The sequence below is a fragment of the Plutella xylostella genome, chromosome Z, assembly GCF_932276165.1.
Source record: "Plutella xylostella chromosome Z, ilPluXylo3.1, whole genome shotgun sequence".
Lineage (NCBI taxonomy): Eukaryota > Metazoa > Arthropoda > Insecta > Lepidoptera > Plutellidae > Plutella > Plutella xylostella.
The window spans coordinates 3,409,466-3,426,594 of NC_064012.1; the positions used below are offsets into that span (position 1 = coordinate 3,409,466).

Genomic DNA, 17,129 nt, shown 5'->3' on the forward strand with positions numbered 1-17,129 from the left:
GGAAGTGCTCTCGTCCCTAACAATTTTTAGATATGTAAAAATTTAAGTCGATTGTACAAAGGAATCACGTTATTCCATACAAACTTTGCCTCCCCTTACAAAAAACCATCCCTGCTAGTTTCAGGAGGATAAAATCAGTAGTTTCGGCTGATTGTAAGTCAGTCATTCAGACCGAATGATTTTAAAATTACTTATAGATAATTTAATTTTTGCTTTAATTTCAAATCAAGAAAGAATAGATGACAGATTTCAAAATAGAAATTAATTGTTATTCTACCTATACTATCAAATGTATCATACATAAAAGAAATATTACAGCCTGGCAAATAAGATTAGAAATCACTGGAGTTTCTTGCCCTCTTTTTTCTCCGTTTGAGTATTTTATTAGTAAGATTCCTCGTAAGCCTTTTCCGATTGGAGTAAGAAAAGTTTATTTACCAACAATGTTACGAATATAATTTGGTATCATTTTAGAACTTTGATTAACAATAAACGATAAAGATAAACTGTACTGCCACAAAAAACTTTAAACACTGTTTACCTAATATTTAATTCTAAATTTGACAGATTTTGTAAGCGTTGGACAGCGCTAAACACCTGTTAAATACCGTCTAAGTTTTTGTGGTAAGGCCCAAAGTGTCAGTACAATAAATGTCTCGACAAATTACACCTCACTTTCCAAGTGAGCTTTTGCTTTGAATTAGTTCGGTTAGAAAAATTTAGATTTTGTTTATTCGTCTAATGGTTGTTAATAGCTTGCACAAAACGTTTATCCCGTTTTGACAGTAAACAAATGTAGCTGTATAAGTGCATTCCTACTCATGCGGACAGTGTTTAACTTTATTTTGGATAAGATACTCTATCTTGTATTTGAAAGATACATACTAACGGTTGGTTTTTTGATCCCTCGTTAACTGAACCATTGGTCATGCATGGACGTCATGGTCAAATATCGTAAATTATTAGCATAGAACAACGCGGACTTGGGTGTACATACTCAATGATGATTAGTTATAAAATATAAACCAACAAAATTTATATGTAGCTGTCATGTTTAATACATGACTTGACTTGTGGGAGTGGACTACGGATCAAAAAAACCCGGCCGTTGGTGATAATTTGTCTAGTGGGATCTCAATGAGGATTCAATCTGCCCTAGTGCAATAGTACATTGTGATACGAAAGCGGAAAGTGGGTCATTACAGTCGAGTTAGCGTACTGTTTGCACGACGCAAGAATGAAGCGTAGACAGGCTGTGAGGCTGTAATGACCACACACACTAGTGTAGTGTAGTGTAAACAGAAGAAAATAACCAGTAAATATCATACAAATTCCAGTCACGTTATTTTAGTAGCAAATCTTTTTTCTACCTTTAATAATGTATCAATTGTTAAAGAGCTTATAAACCCAATACATAAATATAGGCACTTTTTTATTGTGTAGTAGGTCTATGTTTTTTATAGTAACTAATATTCACAGTAAGACGTTTAGTAAAACCTCCTTACAAAAATCACCCTATAATTAGAGCCATAAACGTAATTTATTGCGTCGAATACGAAAGTTATATCTTCAACTAGTGTATATTTTGATCCTTCACCTTAAAAGAAAAAGTAGTAAGAAAACAGTTCATTCACCTGAAATATGATAGTTGAAGGTAGCAGCCTTCATAATAATCAGGGTAACATGCGTTGTCTCTAGGTAATATCAACGTAGTAAGACGCTACGAGCATCAGACAATGGAAAGTGTACTATTAATATCCAACATCTTGCTATTTTCTTCACATTCCTCCTTATATAGCCTTAATTCTATTTTCTACTAACCTTGACTTCGGATACTGACTTGTCCACGTGGCTGCGATCGAAGTCCGAAAACATTTCATGTTTTTTATGCCCCGGAAAAGAAGGCGATCATACATTCTACGCGTATAATTTTGTGTGTTTCTGTTAGATTCACGACGGGAGGGCAACATACCAGCATTGGGCATTCACTTAAATTTAAGGAAAGAGCTAATATAAGTTGTTTTGTTTGATTGCAAGTAGCATTGTCTCTTAGAAATTTTAGATCCCTGTCGAAAAAATATATGAATATGTGTAGAGCCGTAGAGCCATCCCGTTTATGCCTGCAGTTGCCCGTTAGTTTGTTTTAATTATAGACACAATTCTCTTTCAAAGAATGTCACAAAACTCTGTCCTCGGCTGTCTTGAACTGTCTACATACTTTAGGCACAGATTAAATATTAGTCACTACTTAACTTCGGGCCTTTGCAAGATCTTAAGTCCAGCCAGATGGAGGCTGTCCCACCGTTGCCGGTTGCGAGCAGGCAGTCTCGACTAAAGTTGAAAGGTACCTATATTTAAAGCTTAATATTAATAAATAATAAGATCCCCCTAGCAGTATTCCAACCACAGCAGCTAATCTCATTGAGATCAGCTGTAGATTTTAGTGCCCAAGTGTGCAGGAGCACTCTCTGTTCCATCACTCTCATAAACATTGACTGACATGACTGAAGAGATCCAGTTACAGAACCAACTGATTTAGTGCAAAGAATAGAGCTAGTATATCAATACCGATGATTTTTTTATAATTTTAAGAATTGACTTGGTCCAAGAAACACTACTTAAGATCAGGCAAACGTGACGCGGCACTCAGAACATCTTTCTAGTCAGGCTATGACAGTGGTCTTAGGAAGCCTATGTCCAGCAGAGCATTATTGTTGACGGAAGATTATTATAAATATACCTCTACCCGTAATGGAAATAGAAGGGTGTCATAACTGTGCTGTGTTGTCTGGAAAAAACCGAAACCTTTTGAACAGCCACTTTTTAATTTGTAAGAGTCTATAGTCGCTAAGACTCATCAAAATATGTTTAACTGTTCAAATGTTGATGAGTTTCCAGATAGAGTTGTACCAGAGTTGAATAAAGAGTGCGATATAATTTTGCAAAGACTCTGTTTGTCATGGTTAGCAGTTACTTACTTATTTTTGTAGTTGTTGTATTGGTGTTTTTTTAATTGATTTATGTATAGCTAACACAGTCATCGATTAAACATCGGCTTAAATAATGAGTTTGATCCATTTCCGGTATCACCTGTCTTTATCATGGTGCTGCTGTGCACACGTAATGCTTTATAGTAATTTGTACAATCATCATCATCATCATCAACGCATAACCATCCACTGCAAGGAATTTCCAGGTGCCTAAGAGTTATCAAGTTTTCATTTTAGAGAGTCACTGCGAAGAACATCGAACACATTTTTTAGCGTATCGATAAAAAACTGATCTGGTCTAGGGTTTGTTACCATAGTTCATAAAATTTGCTTCAAGGTTCTATCGTCAACAACAACAATGCATAAAATGAATGAGAACCTTAAAGCAGCTGGAATCTTCAAGATGCATCAATCCTCATTGACCAGAGGCAAAGTCAGTGAAATGTTAATCTTACAGCCATTTAACCAAAAATAATAAATTCTAGTTCAGTTGGTCACCGACACGCTTTTTGTTGTGCTTGACATCCACTGTTCGTCTGGTAGAGATTGCTATAAACATTAAGGCCTTCTCTCTGTACTGTTTTATTTTTAAGTTTTTGTTCTGTAATGTTTGTTCCTAGTGCAAATAAAGTGTACCTACTTATTGTATACTCTTACAGAGTAAAACCCACGAATATCATTGGGGCACTGCACCGGCCCATTCAAAGAGCTAACTACTAGTGTCGAGGAAGGCCTTTCCTAATTTCTATCTCCAGCTATTATTGGCTGATGATGATTATGATTATAAACTGGTAAAACTCTAGTCTCTATTAACTAATCTGTTAAGTAGGTTATTCATTTGTCGGTTGATTTCTCCAATAATACTTACCGATTTCATCAAAAGTCGCAAAGCAAAGGTACCTAAAACAGCTGCAAAACCTGGTGCATCCATCTAAAAATCATTTTTGCTGCATCACTGTTGTCATAGCTAAATAAGGAAAAAATGATTAAATCTTAAAGTAAGAACGATTAAAACACGTTGTTGTCTAGTCCAGTGCAGCGAAGTGCGCCGCCGCTGCAGTTGTGCGTTGATGTCTTTAGTATGGGAGAGCGATATCGGCCGGCGCTGCAGAACTTTCAGCCATTTTCAGGCCCATAAATGCATCTCTAAATTGTCAAACACGACATCCTTGCTACCCTATCTGACTAACTGCTAATTATTCAACAGGAAATAATTAATTAACTGTCGCCGTGCATTCAAGTTGAAGACGAGATACACGCCTCATTCCTCAATTGACGCATCTTCAGTGAAGTGTGGCCACCGAAGACGGTCAATCAAGAACAGAGGTAGTTCTCGCCTCGCCAGCCTATGCTTAGCGCAGCAAATGAGGTCGCCGAGCACATGAACATGTTTTCAAAGTTATTGGAAAGATTTTGGGTATTGTTGTATGTAAGTGGTCCTGGGGAGTGTGTCCTGGGGATCCGCGGTCGATCGCCGATCACTTATGTAGCACCCGCAACAGCGGAGCCGCTGCGACACACCACTGCCTACTAATATATTTTCAACAGATTCCATACACAACTTCATCCATAATCTAAATTATTGCAAGTAAATATTTCATCCACAAAAACATTTTTACTCAAGTATTTCACCGTCCGACTTTTCCCAAATCACGACGGCGAAAAGGCGATCGCCGCGCGCCACGCGAACTTTTGGGATCAAGACTATTTTCTTTGCAATGGCGGCAACTCCGACTGTTCGTATTCGTGATATTATATAATCCATATTCTCTTTAGTTTAGGCTATAAAACTTTATGGGTTTCTGTCAGGAATTTTAAAATAAATCCATCTAAAGTTTAAAACTTTACGACAAAAGTTGTGTGCCTATGTTTACTTGCGTAAAACTCGTAGAAAACTACGGTAAAATTTTATAAAAGTGGTATGGAAAAATCGGGCATCTAGTCTAGTTTATTTTCTGATGGTCTGCAGCCGGCTGCCGGCGGTGGTGGAGGAGCTGCGAGGGGTCAAAGACTCACCTGGCGCGAGGTGAGGGGTCGAGTCGCGTGGTCCCGCGCGGGGCTCAGGGCCGGCGCCGGCACGCCGCGTGCTGGGTCGATGGTCGCGCCGCGGCGAGCGAGCTCATGGGGCAGGGGGCGCGGCTTGGGAGCAGCGAACGACGAGCGTAAGCGAGCGGCGAAGGTCGGCGTGGCTCCGGCCTGCTCGAGGCGTCTCGCGCCTATACTAAAGTGTCGGTCGATGCGGTCAAAACGCGAGCCGCGCACCACTTCCAGCGAGTCTCCTCCACCCCCTGCGCCGTGCCACCGTGCCTCCCCCCGCGGCGCCCCCCTGCCCCGCGCCGCCCGCCCTACCCCGCCCTGCGCCGCGCGCACGATCGATCCACGCGCGCCTAGCGCTGTGGCCAAAGCACACCACCAGCACCGCTCCAACGTATATCTCTTTATTTATATGATGACGCTTCGCTCCGAATCGACGTCATAATGAAAATTGAGAGAGACTCTGCGGACGGCAGCCGGGCCGCCGCCGCGCCGGCCCCGCCCCGCGCGCCCGCCTACTTCCACGCTTTACAACATAAACAATAAAAAAAATACATTTTTAAATTATTATCCTTACATTTAAGGTATATTGAGGCCCGTTGGCTTCAATCATACACTCACGAAGTCACAAGCACACAAGCAATGAAAATGTTCCAGCAACATAGTGTTACGGCAATCGCAGGTGAAATTTTTTCATTGCGCGTGAGTGTATATTTCTTAAATGCATAGGATTATTCTACTCAATTAATAAAACTATTTTGCCAACTAACTACGAGTATCTACTTTAAACCAAGGAAGTACACTTTATTATTTTTATTTAATAGCTTTATTCTAGGACTAAAAATGGTAATTGTGCGGAAGAATTGGCGTACAAATAAGGAGGCCTATACCCAACAGTGGGCGATAGAAGGCTGATGATGATGATGATGATGATGATGATGTGCGGCTAATTTTCAAATTTATTCACGAAAGGGTCAGTCACTCCCTTTCAGCTTGCTATACCATTTTTGAACGTCCTGTAGGTATAATATTTGCTTTGTGGGTATAATTATAAATAAGCACTCATTATTTAAAAAAAGAATGCCCAAAAGCCTCACAATTCCACCAGTCTTTATCGAATATATACTCTTAAATCAGAACTATGCCAAATCAATTCAGAAGATTCATAAAATGTATATTTATTTCATAGGTCAGATAACCTACAAAATATTTGAGCGCGCACCGGCGCAAGCATCGGCCCGGAGAGCCAGCCGCGTCCACACAATCAAGATTAACTTGCATAATTGACCTGGCGCTGATTTAATTATTAGCACACGGCATGTGGGCGCCCAACGCCGCCGGTTCGATTCCCGCCTCGTGCCAAAACGTCTGAAAATAATCTGGGTCTGCCCGATGGTATGCCGGTATCGATTTTTGGGGCATCTCGAAACATGTGTTGTGTATTTATGAGAGTGAGCAGGGGGTCGCGGCGCGAGGGAATGCGTGCTAGAATGATGACACCTGCAATGCACACTAGGGTAATCTGCCGCTAAACCGGCCGCGCCCGTACTCCGCTATCGCTATAATTTGGTAACGCTTCCAGAGACCACATTAAGGCGACAATTTGCACGGCGTGCGCCCTAAATAAATAGCCACGAAACTTGAATTTAAGTAACTTACGTTCTCTACTCGCTTAATTTAGGATTCTACTGTGAATACTTGAGGAGAAAAGTTGTAGGGAGTGTATAATTTGGAAAGCTTATGTGAATAAAGGTGCGTTTTAAAATTTTGTATAAGAAAGCTTTTTACGCATAGAATAAAGTTTTGTATTATTAATTCAAAGGTGTTATCAATTAACGAAATAATTAAGTTCATTACGAATAACGGAGAATGTTGGCTGAAATCCCTTGAAAAACCTTTGCTTCTCATTTTGTAGCGTATTATTGACCGTGACCCATAATATTTTCGGTCTAAGTTAATGAAGGGTGCGCCGACCAAGCTAAGTGCTGCTTATTTACCTATATCCTATCCTACTCATATAATAAATGCGAAAGTTTGTGAGTGTTTGCGTATGTTTCTTACTTCTTCAAGTCCAAACGGCTGAACCGATTTAAGTGAACTTTGGTATGGAGTTAGCTGACACCCTGGATTAATACATAATCAACAATTTATCGCGGAATTCTTACAGGGAAAACTTTTTAAGGCGAAGAGAAGCTCGCGGGACTAGCTAGTCTATGATAACTCACAGTTATAGGTAACAATAAACTTTCATAATATTCTACATGCATAGGATACCTATATTATTTCTTAAATAAGTTGTTTTTTTTTAGTTCAAGTTTTTTAATCTTATTATAAACTCTGTAAGAAGAATATAACATAGTGGGATAGTGCTGATTTAAATATACCAACTTTAGTGTTGGACTTTTATCCCTAAAATATTTACCGACCAGAAGATATTCGAGTTTAGGCATTTAGGGCTTGTACACAAAACTGCGTTGCGACGTCGCATCACAAAAATCTGCATCTGCGACTGTTTTGACAGGTTTTCAGGGCAAATGCTTGATTACTGTCGCAGGTTTTTACGATGCGACGTCACAACGCAGCTTTGTGTACAAGCTCTTTAACCGGTGCGTTACGAACGTGACGGGCAACAAAAATCCCCGACATTCAACACAAAAAATAGCATAACTTTGGTACTGCTAAACCGATTATCATGAAACATGGCTAAGAACACTCAGGGTAACATTACACATCAACAATCAAAAACAAAACTGAAATCGATTCAGCCGTTGCGAGCTACGTTACCACAGACAGATACACACCCACACTGATACAAATACGTTTTCCGTCGAGGGTTAAAAATACGTCCCACGAGTCACATAATTGCATAAGATATACGTAGAAACGAATATAAACAGTTCAACAGCAGGTTACCAAAATGCAATTTTATAATTATGCACATTGTGCATCGCTCCTTCAATTAAGCTTTCTATTAGATTTCGCGTCGGGGCACACTCTGCCGCTCGCATCCAGCGGGCTTCCGCAATATTAGGCACACCCGATATGCTTGCGGTAACGAATACAGGGTGATTCGTTATTAGACGCATTCTCTCTGCATGCATTCTCTTAATGGGTTTTGTTTATTTATTTAACTCTTTATTGTACAAATATTACAAATTAAAGATCAAAGGGTGGACTTAATGCTAAGTTTTAGAAGAAGACGTTTGCTTTTGCCGTTGATTTAAACATAGTGCCTTCTTTATGTATTTTTATTTTTTTAGTCAATAATGTATTGTTTAAATTCTATAATAACTTCTATTCTTTTCCAAAATAATGCTTATCCAATAGCACCGTTTATTATATACTTTAAACTTTTTTATAAATATTAATTGGTCATTTTTTTTATCTAAAATTAAAAATATATATCTTTGTCATACTTGAGGTTTGAGCATTACCTATATAATACGTTTATCAATCGGCTGCAAGTGCGCTCTACAACACATGTAATGGAATGGAATACATGTAATAACCAATCACCCTGTATACATACCATCTTCATTGTTGTATATATATATACGGTACGAATAGCCAGCACGACGCCATTCACTTGAAATTGAGCTCCGATAGTGTTAGCATGATAGTTAGGCCCGGGTCTCCTATTTACCCCGTAGGTCGCGTCAAGTGTCACCGCCGTAGGCCGCGTCACAATGCTCATTATGTCTACGCGCCAACGTCGGCGTGTGAGGGAGACCGCATCAGTACATTTCTATAGTGAGCATCGTGACGCGGCCTACGGCGTAAATAGGAGACCCAGGCCTTAGACACGGTACGATCGAAATCTTACGTCGATTTGTGAGTAAACTGTGTAATTTACGGGGCCTCTAGTACGCGATATGATATTTTTGAAAACTAAAAAAGTTTATGTTTTCTCCTGTCATCTGCATACATTATCTGTCAAAAGTTTCATGATAGTTTCCGCAAGAGGCGCCACTTAGTATGCGAGAAAATGTAAACTTTTAAAGTTTTCGTCAAACTATCAATCAAATAAAAAACCCCCGTTTTACTCCTTCCCTTCTACTGACTGGCCCAAAAGGACATTGTAAGTTTAAAGGGTTAGATCAATTCGTTATTCTGATCTAAGTCATCATCATCATCAGCCTATAGCAGTCCACTGATGAACGTAGGCCTCTCCCAAAGCACGCCACTGGATGCGATTTTTAGCTTTCCGCATCTAAATACTCTTGAAAAAAGTATATTTAACCTCTTAATTTAGTAGTAAATTCTTGTTGCATTTTTTTTGATTATTCTTCTGTTTGACCTCTACTTCGGTTTGCATCATTGACCACCAAAGAAAATGTCACCCTCGCGCTGGCCCTAAATCTCATATATGTGTCATATTTTTTTTAACTTGGGGCCAGCTCGCGTGTGACATTTTCTCTAGGCAAAATGTTCTGTCGGGGGCAACGTTCCTTTTGAAATCATTGGTTTGTAGGTACCCTTTCACGTCCAGCTCGAGAGGCAGAGTTTCCTTAGCCTGGCGTAGAGCCACGTACAACCCGCGCAAAGTTTCTAGACACCTGGGCCAAAAATCTACCCCTCTCCCCTTTCCCCGCGCAAGGCCCCGCTCTCGTCCTTTTGTAGCGTTAGCATAAGAATTATCAGACGATTACCTAACAATACATATTTTTTTATCGCATACTTTTTGTTACTACTTTAACAAGTAGGTATCAACTTGAATACTTATACAGGGTGTTGCAAAAAGGGTATACTAAGCCGAAACCAGCATGTGCAGCATGTTATATCTAATCCCAAAACGGAAATCACAACTTTAAAATTCGTATTTTTTTTTTATTCATTTTCCATAGAAACTTAGTTGGTCAAGTGACTTTTTATTATGGAGAATGTTTTTTTTTTTCGCGAATCTTGAAATTCCAATTTTAGATTCGGGCTTAGACATAACATGCTGCACATGCTGGTTTCGGCTTAGTATAATACCCTTTTTGCAACACCCTCTGTATAAACAAATATTTATACATTTTATTACAATATAACAAAAGTCAGGTAAGTAAGTATGTTTTTAGATAACCAGAATAATTTCAAATATCGGGGCGCTACATGTATATATTATTATGTTTACGTTCTCGCAACAATTTTCTTTATAAAATTAGTTCATTAAAACTGCGCAGTATGGCGAGGTTCATTATTTTTGTAGCCGAGCTTAGTTATAAAAAAAATGATAGCAAAGAGGATATTTTTTGTAATATCGATATTACTTTTTTTGCACTCAGTACTAAAGACAAATGTCATTTAACCCAGGTGTCTAGTTATTTCGCCCGCCTTGTAGGTTGTAGTGCGCGGCCCATTCTGTTGTATGTATAGTACAACAGAATGGGACAGCTCTACTGTGCTCAGTGTGACAGGGTGTTCAAGACGAAGTTCGGACTTGCCAGCCACATAAGAGCAACAGAGTGTAGCAAGAGTCGCTGTTGCCGGATACGACGAAGAGGATATCATCATCATTATCATCATCAGTACGTGGCGGATTGATAGTGGCACTTTCATACAAGTTGGAGACGACAGATATTTGAAACAATGCAGAATACCTAGCTAGGTGCTTAGGTGGGGTCAATTTTTCCTATCGTGAGTATCGTGACGCCAATGGTTTTAACTGTGAACAACCAGCACGCGATGTATTATTAAGTAGGTAAGTAGGTACACTGAATATGGAATTCATAAAATGGCAAGTCCTGTCTCGCTCTTGCAAAGGGCTGGAAAAGTAGAAAGTTAGGTGCTTACAGCAACGTACCTGGATATTTAGTTGCTGCACTTAGTAAAATTGTGCGACTGGTTGCACATGTTTACCTTTATGTATTCCTGAGGTTGTACGTATTCCGCATCGATATCTATTTTATAATTGTTTTTTTTTTTTATATCCACAAAAGATGCACGAGGAGCCTTCTCGAGTGACATATCAACTGTACCTACTATGTGGTATCTAAACGCTACATACATACACCCAGCTTGCCTTGAGCAGTCAGCGTCTGACGATAATGTACCGTCTAGCGTCTCCGCAAGTGAGATAATCGCGAAGAGTTGACGTTTACGCGCAGTCAACCACTTGGACATAATATCGCCCAATATACCTTCGAGCGGTGGTGGTAGCTCAGTCAGGTAAGCGCCCGCTTCACACGCCAGAGATGCAGGTTCGAATCCCGGCGCTGACATGTACCAATGAGTTCTTTGAATTTAAGTACAATGTATACCATCGCTTTTAGGGTGAAGGAAAACATCTTGAGAAAACCTGCATATCTACCTAGATTTAGCACATCTAGAAATGTGAACCCACCAACCCGCAGTGGATCAGCGTGGTGGCAAATGGTCCAAGCTTAGGAAGGCAGTTTAGACCTAGGTATGTACAAAGGTTCCACTCGAGCGAATAGAATAGAATACCTTCTAAGAAAGTACATAAAAATGCGTGGCACGATGATAGTATCGTCGCCATTTCCTCGCCTATAGAGACGGCCCCTAAGGCGAATCCATCCACCACGGTAAAAAACATTAGTGGTCACCTCACCTACACGTTAAGAGTGTATAAATAATCATAGGTTAATTAAGTAAATAACAAATGAAAGAATCATGGCTAAGGATAATCTCTATCAAATTATCAAACAATAAAAATAACTTTGACTCAAAGACTTGGACTCCTTGGGCACAAAGGATTTTGGTCAGCATACATAACTTGGCTTCATAAAATATAGTGTTTATATGAATAAATTACAAATCGAAGAAAAATATGGATGCTAGAATCTTTTCCAATATTAAAATAACTTTAGTTATAGTTAACTCTACCTACCTTCTTTGTTAATATTATACCTTTTATAACCGGTACACCGGCATCCACGACACAGGCCGAGCCTAGTGTGGAAGCCACCAAAACTCGTAAATTTACTAACTCACACACTTCCAATTTAATTTCATAATATTGTACTTACTCATTTAAATTCATAGGTGTTTAAATAAATATTTTTGATTTTGATTTTTTGATTTGAGTTAACAATAAATTGGAATCTAACAAGAGCATTTCACAACAAAGTTACGTTCCATAGTTTTTCCATATAGCACACTTCTAGCTCGTAGCCAACCACGAAAGGGTTTCGGTCCCAAGGGGGTGGGAACGTGCGTAGTGACGTCACAGGAATCCCCGCAATGGGGGGTAACAGACCTGTGACGTATACGTCGTCCAGGTAAACGTAAGGAACTGCTCTGGATGCCTTAAGAAGGGGTTGCAACGCGTCTTGGGAATATATAAGGAAATAGCCTGAAAAATAAAATGATTATTCAGAGACAAGAATTTGATATTGTGATTGATTGAAGTGAAAAGATCAGAAGGCACCTTTTGTGGCGCTCCTTGGGAGGGATATAATAATATGTTCAGAAGTGCGTGGTTTTTATACGGGCTGATGATGAAGATGATTTTTATCTATTTACTAAGTAAGTGGATATTCATGATTATGATTTTTTACATTAGTCCTGGGAACATCGACATCGATTCTACCAGAATAATTTTTGAGTAAATATACCTACTTTTATGCCTCCCCTTTGCCTTTACCATGCTAGATTTATTCTACGGTATATTTCTGTGAAGTTATATTACTAACCTTTGCAAAAATCCGGAAAAATATCATTTCTGTATTCGTCTGTGGTAACAATATTGTGTGTCCACTTTTCATTTCCAGGGTACGTCACTTCTGATGAGCATCGTTTTCTTTGTACGCTTAAACCCTTAACAATTCGAGGGCATAGCACTAAGCGATTCGTTCCCCAAGGCGATAAGATACGAGTGAAAAAATTGGCCAGTAACTTGAAGTCCACTACAACATCATCATCAGTTTTTATTATGTACCTGGCATTAGAGCAATGCTTCGATACCCACTTCAATCCCATAATGTGTTTATAAGTCATATTTCTGTAATGATCTCTAAAGTTTCCCATCAATATATCACGATAAGTCTTGGACTCCATCCGAATCCTTTTCTTCAAACCGGTATCATCAGAGAGACCCAAAAGAAATACACCTTTGACATAGCTCGAGTGGTTCCACATAGCACGGATCACATTCCTATAAGCCTCATGATCTGGTTTTGAAGATACCATGTTGACTGCTAGGAAGTTGTGTGAATATTGGCGGCAAATTTCGGGATTGATAACGAAGCTAAAGTTGTTAATCTTAAACAGGACATCATCATTTTCTAGTGGTGATGGCGTAGTTTCTGCGACATCGAATGGTCTCTGTGGGACGCAGGGCTGAACTGGCTTCTGTTTGGAGTCCTTGAAGCTATCGTGCACTAACAGCAATATAACTAGAAAGACACAGCCTGCGTGAAAATACAGGTCGTTTAATAAAAGTCTGTGTAACATTACACGTGGATATATAATAATAAATAATAATAATACAAATTTTTGTACCTACTGAAGAAAAAAAACACCTACACTGGGGTACACAGAGAAAATAAACATGATTGGGTTCACGACGGTACATCCGAGAGAAGCGAAGTGAGGCCATTATCATTCTGAGAAGCAATGGTTTTAAAGGTGCCGACACATTATTGGACGCGGCTTACGGTATCTAGGTAAGGAATGCTCACTACGCTGTTCAAACCATCGGACGTAAGTCGCGCGGATGTAACCTTGGGCGGACCTTCAGCTTCCAGACGTCCGAGAGCGATCTCGCACGAACTGTCCCAAAAGACCGTGCACACTGTCTTATCAGTCGCGGCTGACAGCCGCGTCCGTCGGCCGCGTCCGATGATGTGTCGTCACCTTAAGAGTTGCCGATATCCGAGTAGGAGTAGTAGTATAGAGGCATCATAATAATAATATACCTAATAATATAAACACTCACACCTTGTACTAATGTGATGATGATGGCCTCCTCGTCGTATCCGACGACAGCGACCCTGTCTATCTTCTCGCATGTGCTCCGATGTGGCTGGAGAATCCGAACTTGTTTTTAAACACCCGGTCACATCGGGCGCAGAATAGTTGACCGGAGTCGTTGTATGTATACGTACTTGTATATGTACTAATGAACTCCCTTACGGGGTAGGCAGAGGTGCATTGCTGCACCATAGAGGCATCATAGAAGTACCTAATAACTACCTAGCTCGTAGGGGACTCACCTACTTAGTTAGGTAGGTACCTATATATATTCGTTAAAAATAGCACGGTAGTGCGAATGCGCAGGTTAGGTACCCTTTACTATAGCACTTTATAGGAGCTTTAGTACTAGTTAGAGAAGTACATTTATGTTCCTTGACTGGATCATACATAAATCATAGAATGAAACTTTATGACATCTCTAAACTACACCACCTGTACGACTCCTGTATTTCACGGTTTTGGTGCTCAAGCTCGAAACGAAACGTAACTGTCACTGTCAAACCAGCTGTCACTGTCAGTTTGATTTGACTGACTGTTGACTGATTATGCAAGATCAAAACGTCAAACTCTTAAATGCTTTATTTAAAAGAAATTGATATTAAATTTTATATAAATTTAGTGTAATTACATTGGTTAAATCTGATAATGCGTTTGGGGCTCAAAGTGAAAAATCCAGGTACTAAGAAAGCTTACATCATTTTTAGGTTATGTTATGTATTGTTATCATTTAATCATCAATTACTAAAGCTATTATTTTTCAGCAAATTCATTCTTACGATTTGTATTTTCATACACTCGTGTTACAGTGTTGTAAATTTTCAGAATGGCGTCTGCTGAACACATACTGCGAGTTCGTCGCCTCTATAAATTAATATTTCGTGTTCACCGCGGCCTCCCGGCTGAACTGAGGGTCTTAGGAGACAACTACGCACGTGACGAGTTCAAGAGACACAAGACCTGCAACATGGCTGAAGCAAATGTGTTCCTAAATGAGTGGACAGTAAGTCTTTTATGCCAAACTCATACAATTTTTATCAATGTAAAATGTTATATAAAATTATAAGTACTCCTACTTAGGTATTAATTTTACCTGCTACTCAATAAGATTTATTTATTGATAAAGTTGGAGGTGGTCAATCATTTTGTAACCCTCAATCTAACCACTAACCCCATCCAGGGAAATCAGGGACAATATAAATTCTATTCAATCTTGTGTACAAATACTTTTCGGGGATGTATCAAATTCTTGCGGCAACTCAATAATCTAACTGGCTAATCCTTTCACCAAGCTGACAAACTGTAGTGTGGGGTCTTGAATAAAGAGAAAAAAAGTACTTTTACTTATAAAAATTATCTCTATGATAAGGTTTCTAAGGGTTCTGAAAGCCCATGTGGTGATGCTCTTAAAAATCTATGTATGAATAAATATTTTTTTTCTTGCAGGACTATGCCATCAACATAGCAAAGCAAATGAAGCCGCTCCATCAGGCTAAAAAGAAAACTGTTGGGAAAGATTTAGACCCACGCATGCTGGACTACATGACTGATGAACAGATTGTGCAATTGTACGAACTACACAAAGCGGCCCACAACGAGACAACGGACAATGAATCATTAGAAAATAACAATACGAAAACCTGAGGTGAGCATTTAATTAAATAAATTTGATCATAATCATCATAATATTAAAAATCATGTCATTTTGTTGAGAGTATTTTAGGAATTAATTACTTATGTAGGTTGATATTAACATGCTGATGCATGTAGATTAGTGTGTAATGAAATGATGTAATTTATTAAGTACTAAAGTAGTAAATTTGAATGTGTTTAAATATGTTATGTACCTAGTTAGTAGGTATGTAAATAAATACATTTATAAGTAAAGGAAAATCAAATCCATTTTTTAATAATGTTTCATTAATTTATTGATGACCTGCAATCACAATGCTTACATTTTATATATGTATAAATAGTTACATGCATATTAATTTACTTTTATACAAATCACTGTATCTGCATTCATTATTTATACAATAAATTGGTTAGTTCAGTACTTACAATATTTATCTTTTAAATCGATCTTTACAAATATACCTAAATAACTTAATCAATAACTGTGTCATGGTTTTCTTTGTCTATATTATGTATATTTATGATAATTGTTCATCTTTTTTGCAATACCAATGTAAGATGCTATGGAACAGAAAAAAGATGCTTTTCTGGTACAGTTCGGTACCAACAACTTGATTACCTCCTGAATTTGGCTGCGATTACACTTTTGTTCTTTGTCAAACTAACCAACAGCCAATCTTTGAAAGAATGAATAGGCAGTTTATTAGTTTGACAAGGTACAAAAGCTAAGTTTCTGCTGACTTCATAACTACCAAGTTGTTTGAACCAAAGTATACCCAAATCCCAGTTAAAGAAAAAAAATTATCAAAAATAATTCACTTACTCTTGTAGCTACAACAATTGTTGTGATCACCTTCCTGGTTATATATTTTTATTCCACCCTGAATATTTATTTACAGTAAAACATATTTTTTATCCGTAACAAAAACATAACTTTAAGCACACTCACCGATACAATTGAATAGATTATAATGTCGGTGGAAACTTTGAAAAACAATTACTATTTAAGTATTTATTTACAAAATAAAATACCTGCTATACTAAAATGATTATTTTTTTAATTATTATTTTAAATCGAGATCGTCGTCGATAAACAACATTAAAATAATATAAAATATTCTTAATTAAGTATGTATTTAAATGCATTTTGAGTATAAAATATTGATTTTGCTAATTATTATTTTACACCCTACATGTACCTCTACCTAATAGGTATAGGACGATGCAAAGGTTATAAATAATGTGATGATTAGCTATTTGTTCAGTGGACAGAGATTTAGTCAAGGGGTGTAAATTAAAAAAAAACATAATAAATCATGAATGATTAAATCCACCGTGGATTGAATATTAATTTTTAAGGCTCCGTTTTACTTTTTTACTCGTCAGTAGCGTTAGTAGCGTATAAAGTTCTATGAACGAGTTCACACACATAACAGTGTTAACAAACACGAACAATTTGACACTCGATTCGAATCCAACTAACGTCAGAAGTATGAGAGGCGAACTGCAAATCGATTAGTGTCAAAGTATCCAAACTGCCGGATAAAAACTTTC

The 17,129-nt window shown here is 38.4% G+C and overlaps 3 protein-coding genes across 13 annotated transcripts in view; 1 reads left to right on the plus strand and 2 right to left on the minus strand.

Annotated features, from left to right (window-relative positions):
- Positions 1–5,282, minus strand: part of LOC105392050 (glucose transporter type 1) — an 86,245-nt gene extending 80,963 nt beyond the window's left edge. For 5 of the 10 annotated variants that reach the window (XM_048632742.1, XM_048632736.1, XM_048632738.1 and 2 more), the window contains exon 1: positions 5,007–5,281. The gene's annotated coding sequence lies outside the window, so the exon portion shown is untranslated. Of the gene's footprint in view, positions 1–5,006 lie in introns of all 10 variants that reach the window. The other 5 variants (XM_048632733.1, XM_048632735.1, XM_048632731.1 and 2 more) reach the window with 3 other exon arrangements.
- Positions 5,283–11,747: 6,465 nt separating this feature from the next.
- On the minus strand, positions 11,748–13,479 carry LOC105398572 (beta-1,3-galactosyltransferase 5). 2 transcript variants are annotated; one of them, XM_048632745.1, is made up of 3 exons: positions 12,662–13,479; positions 12,058–12,321; positions 11,748–11,846 (listed from the first exon to the last, which is right to left on the minus strand). In XM_048632745.1, the coding sequence occupies exons 1-2, from the start codon at positions 13,419–13,421 to the stop codon at positions 12,086–12,088; spliced, it is 996 nt and encodes a 331-aa protein (XP_048488702.1). In that variant the 5' UTR covers positions 13,422–13,479; the 3' UTR covers positions 11,748–11,846; positions 12,058–12,085. The 2 variants fall into 2 exon arrangements, with proteins under 2 accessions (XP_048488702.1, XP_011569003.3); XM_011570701.3 differs by having other exon boundaries at positions 11,798–12,321.
- Positions 13,480–14,458: 979 nt separating this feature from the next.
- On the plus strand, positions 14,459–16,624 carry LOC105398571 (succinate dehydrogenase assembly factor 3, mitochondrial). Its single transcript, XM_011570700.3, has 3 exons — positions 14,459–14,619; positions 14,766–14,943; positions 15,387–16,624. The coding sequence occupies exons 2-3, from the start codon at positions 14,767–14,769 to the stop codon at positions 15,582–15,584; spliced, it is 375 nt and encodes a 124-aa protein (XP_011569002.3). The 5' UTR covers positions 14,459–14,619; position 14,766; the 3' UTR covers positions 15,585–16,624.
- The last annotated feature ends 505 nt before the right edge of the window (positions 16,625–17,129 follow it).

Bases quoted from the DNA above. Each gene is read 5' to 3' on its own strand.
- LOC105398572 (XM_048632745.1), bottom strand. From the start codon at position 13,421: ATGTTACACAGACTTTTATTAAACGACCTGTATTTTCACGCAGGCTGT. The intron at 12,322-12,661 runs GTTAGTAATATA...TTTATTTTTCAG, and splicing joins TTTTCCGGATTTTTGCAAAG to GCTATTTCCTTATATATTCC.
- LOC105398571 (XM_011570700.3), top strand. From the start codon at position 14,767: ATGGCGTCTGCTGAACACATACTGCGAGTTCGTCGCCTCTATAAATTA. The intron at 14,944-15,386 runs GTAAGTCTTTTA...TTTTTCTTGCAG, and splicing joins TGTTCCTAAATGAGTGGACA to GACTATGCCATCAACATAGC.